Source organism: Bacillus rossius, chromosome 1 (genome assembly GCF_032445375.1).
Source record: "Bacillus rossius redtenbacheri isolate Brsri chromosome 1, Brsri_v3, whole genome shotgun sequence".
Lineage (NCBI taxonomy): Eukaryota > Metazoa > Arthropoda > Insecta > Phasmatodea > Bacillidae > Bacillus > Bacillus rossius.
The window spans coordinates 144,505,569-144,509,534 of NC_086330.1; the positions used below are offsets into that span (position 1 = coordinate 144,505,569).

The 3,966-nt window shown below is 40.2% G+C and overlaps 1 protein-coding gene across 1 annotated transcript; it reads left to right on the forward strand.

The window, feature by feature from the left end:
* The first annotated feature begins 353 nt into the window (after positions 1-353).
* LOC134529550 (uncharacterized) lies at positions 354-2,778 on the forward strand. The gene is made up of 3 exons (XM_063363765.1): positions 354-411; positions 778-940; positions 1,133-2,778. Exons 2-3 carry the CDS (start codon positions 826-828, stop codon positions 2,755-2,757), a joined length of 1,740 nt encoding a protein of 579 aa, XP_063219835.1. The 5' UTR covers positions 354-411; positions 778-825; the 3' UTR covers positions 2,758-2,778.
* Positions 2,779-3,966: the final 1,188 nt, after the last annotated feature.

The window sequence follows — 3,966 nt, forward strand, 5'->3', positions numbered from 1 at the left end:
GGGAGACCAGACCCTGGTGTGAGAGGGGGGTTCGGGAGCTGGCTGGGTGTGCAGTGATGAGTGAAACCTATCTTTCTTTCAGCGTCCTCATCGATGAAACTTTTTATCTCTGGGGACCTCGGTGGCTGTGATCTCTAGTACGTCACTCTTCGCGCGTGGCGAGAGTAGCGGGTTAGATCGCCAACACCGCCTGGTGGGAACCAAGACCATGAGCACGGAGATAGGGGAGACCGGGGCTGGTTGTAACAGGGGCAGGTTGTAACAGGGCGAATAGTTCCACGACCAGCCACAAGAGCTTATCATCGTTTCAGCCATCAAGGCACATTATGATGCCTTCAGTGCGAGTGGTAACACTGTGGCAGTCGGACGATTTCACTGGCGACAAGAAGGAAAATTTTGTTTTTGGACGAGGTAAGTAAATATTGTTTGTTAGACTGACATGCGTATTGTACGTAATGTATAGGGAGTTTAGAAAATGTCTTCGGGGCAAAATAATCTCCTAAGCTTTAGGTTCTGATATGTTCTGTTGGCATTGGAAACAAATACAAACTATATGGTAAAATTAAATGTGTTCTATAATGATGTCACATGGGGTAGGTTGTAACAGCGAAATTAATCTGTTACAACCTGCCCCACGTACTGTTACAACCTACCCCGTGACCACGTTTACCTAATTTATTGTTCCTTTTAAGTCTTTTATGAAAGAAAAAAAATACATTTTAAACGGTTTTATCTTGTAGATGTAATTAATAACTTCCAGTCAAATTTTAATTTCAGACGCGTAACTACAAAAGAAAAACCGACAAAGGAAAATATTCTATTGACATGTTGGAGAAAGCAGCTGAAGTTGTAAGAGAAGGAAGATCTGTTAGGCATGCTGCGAAAACGTACAACATCTGCCATGTGACACTTGGGAGGTACATAAAAAAGAAAAACAAACGTAAGTTGCATTCATTAATGAATTTTCTTGATTACATCTGCTTGATTTCTAACATAAATACGTCTCAACAATGGGTTGTAAACGTTTTTTATTGTATTAGTACAAAAATATGGTTTTGCGTAGTTTAGATTTTCTTATGTGAAAACAGGAGCAAAATTAACATAGGCCTGTATGGTTTTTCTATTGTTTCAGGTTTAAATGCAGTCGATATTAATTTTCGAGAGGAGTGGAAACCTTTGGCTGGTTATTATGGGAACAGACAGGTATTTACACCTTTGCAAGAGATCGCTCTTGTTTCCTACATAAAAACATGTTCTGACATATATTTTGGACTCACTCCACGTGATGTACGTCATCTTGCATTCTTATGTGGGAAGAAGTATAATGTTCCCATGCCAAACACATGGAGTGACAAAGAACTAGCAGGTGCAGATTGGCTCTCTTCCTTTTTAAAGCGCCACCCAGACCTTTCCATTCGGACTCCAGAGGCAACTAGTTTGGGAAGGGCTTCTAGTTTTAATCGTGCCAACGTTTCCAAATTTTTTGACAAACTCTCTGAAGTTTATGATCGCCATTCTTTCACAGCTAATGACATTTGGAATGTAGATGAGACCGGGGTCACTACTGTCCAGAATCCTTCAAAAATCGTAGCAAGAAAGGGGGTAAAAAAAATTGGAGCAATGACATCATCTGAACGAGGGCAGTTAGTTACTCTAACTGTAGCAGTAAATGCTGCTGGAAATGCTATCCCTCCTATGTTTATTTTTCCTAGGGTAAGGTATTATGATCACTTCATCAGAGATGGTCCAACTGGATGTATAGGTGCTGCAAATAAGTCTGGCTGGACTACGGAGGTAGAGTTCTTGCTTTTTCTTAAGCATTTTGTTTCTTGTATTCGTTCGAGCCCAGAGAAACCTATCCTCCTCCTTCTAGACAATCATCAGTCGCATTTAGCTCCTGACTGTTTAGATTTTGCCAAAGAAAATGGCATTGTAATGTTATCGTTCCCACCTCACTGCACTCATCGCCTTCAGCCACTTGATCGAAGTGTTTTTGCCCCACTCAAAAAACAGATCAATACGGCAATGGATGCATGGTTGAGGAACAACAAAACACCAGAGAGCACAGTTAAGCCTATGTCAATCTATGATATTCCCTCAATCTTAAAGATAGCTTTTCCCACTGCCACAACGCCAAGAAATATCCAACAAGGATTTGAGAAATGTGGAATACATCCTTATAATAGGGAAATATTTCAGGATGCCGATTTCGCTCCTTCGTTTGTGACAGACAGGCCTGATCCAGACTTAGCACCAAGTTGTTCACACGATGTGTCCAGGGATTCACAAGGAACACCAGTTCAATCATTTTCTAACTGTTCCCACACACCAGAGAAGTTTTCTCCAGAAGTGGTTCTACCTCTTCCTAAAGTCGCTCCAAGGAAAAGGAAAGGAGGAAGAAAGACCAGGAAAAGTGCCATTTTGACGGATACTCCAGAGAAGAAAGCCATTGAAGAAGAATTTGCGAAACGAGGAACACCAGGCTTGATTAAGAAAAAAGGGAATGTATCACAAACGCGCATGCCTGCAAAATCCACGCCCAAACGTTCTCTAAAACGAAGATCAGCAGAGTGCAGCTCATCAGAGGAAGAAAGCGAGTGCTTTTGTTTAGTGTGTTTGGAATCATTCTCTACAAGCAAACCAGGAGAGGAGTGGGTTCGTTGTCTAAACTGCCAGTTATGGTCGCATTTTTCTTGTGCAAAAAAATCTAAAATGTATATTTGTCATAATTGCCAATCAGATGAAATCTCTGAGTGAGGACCACTGTTCATTTAATATTTGACAAACTGAAGTTAAACAATTGAAAAAATAATAATTTTTGTTGAAATATATTGTATAAGTAGTAATTTGTTATAAGTAATCCTAGTAAAAATTATATTTTACCTTGTAGTAATGTTGTTACAACCTACCCCAATGTGTGTTACAACCAGCCCCGCCTCGGGGCAGGTTGTAACACTTTACACTTCCGAGGTTTTAGATTTGTACAGAAAAATATGCTAGAGGAAAATTTATGTAAAAATTGTTTTGTAAAAGTAGAATAACTACTGAATAAGTTAGCTCAGTCAGAAGTGCCGTTTATGTTATCCATGATCAGATAAAAAATAAAATAGCGAAACTGTTACAACCAGCCCCGGTCTCCCCTATAGCCAGTAGCCCACTACAATCTTGGAAAGTTCCGCTGTTCAAAACTAGAGCCACGGTTATTTTGCGTATTCATAGGTCGGTAATATAGACTTGAATCTCAAGTATATCTTCTCCTCGTTGATAACTGGATTACAGTTATCTTGGCACGCCCTTGACGACCCTGAGCTAGTTATAAAAAACCTGAGAAGAGGTTACCCAATAATTTGCCACTTTCAGAATGAATTGACCTTGTTACGAGCATTCTAAAAAAAAGCTTGATTATGTAAAGGCAAGTTGAGTCTAGTCTGGAGTGAGATAATCGTGGCTCTATACGTAGGTCTTAACCATGTGACGTAAGAACATTCGAAACCCTATTTATGGCGTTCTCGTGAAGGCTCGATGTTTTGTGACCGAGGTCCTGGTTTACTAACCTGCACAAAATAGGTCTTCCCAACAAAATGACTTCGTTGTCCTCCGAGGCTTTGACCACATGAATGTTTTAGTAGATGGAAGGTATTTATCGTGGTATGCAGCGCAGTAATAAAAATTGAAATTTTGATAGACATACACGTATTTCACGAAAATGTCTCTTGTCAAAGACATTTCCCAGAACACGGGAGATTTTTTTTTTAACGGTTGTGGTTGGTAAAACAATTTTTATCCTGTCTTAGCGTCTGGTTAACCTGTCCAACAACCAACAAACGAATATTCGTTGCTGGCTAGTCAAAACTCACCACGAATCTTTTTCGCTATTCGCAGTAGAGCATCGATTATTCTCGGATTCTTCTCGCTTCAGACTAGACTCCACTGTTGTATACGTAATCAAACCACATTCATGTGCAC

Bases quoted from the DNA above. Each gene is read 5' to 3' on its own strand.
- LOC134529550 (XM_063363765.1), top strand. From the start codon at position 826: ATGTTGGAGAAAGCAGCTGAAGTTGTAAGAGAAGGAAGATCTGTTAGG. The intron at 941-1,132 runs GTAAGTTGCATT...CTATTGTTTCAG, and splicing joins CATAAAAAAGAAAAACAAAC to GTTTAAATGCAGTCGATATT.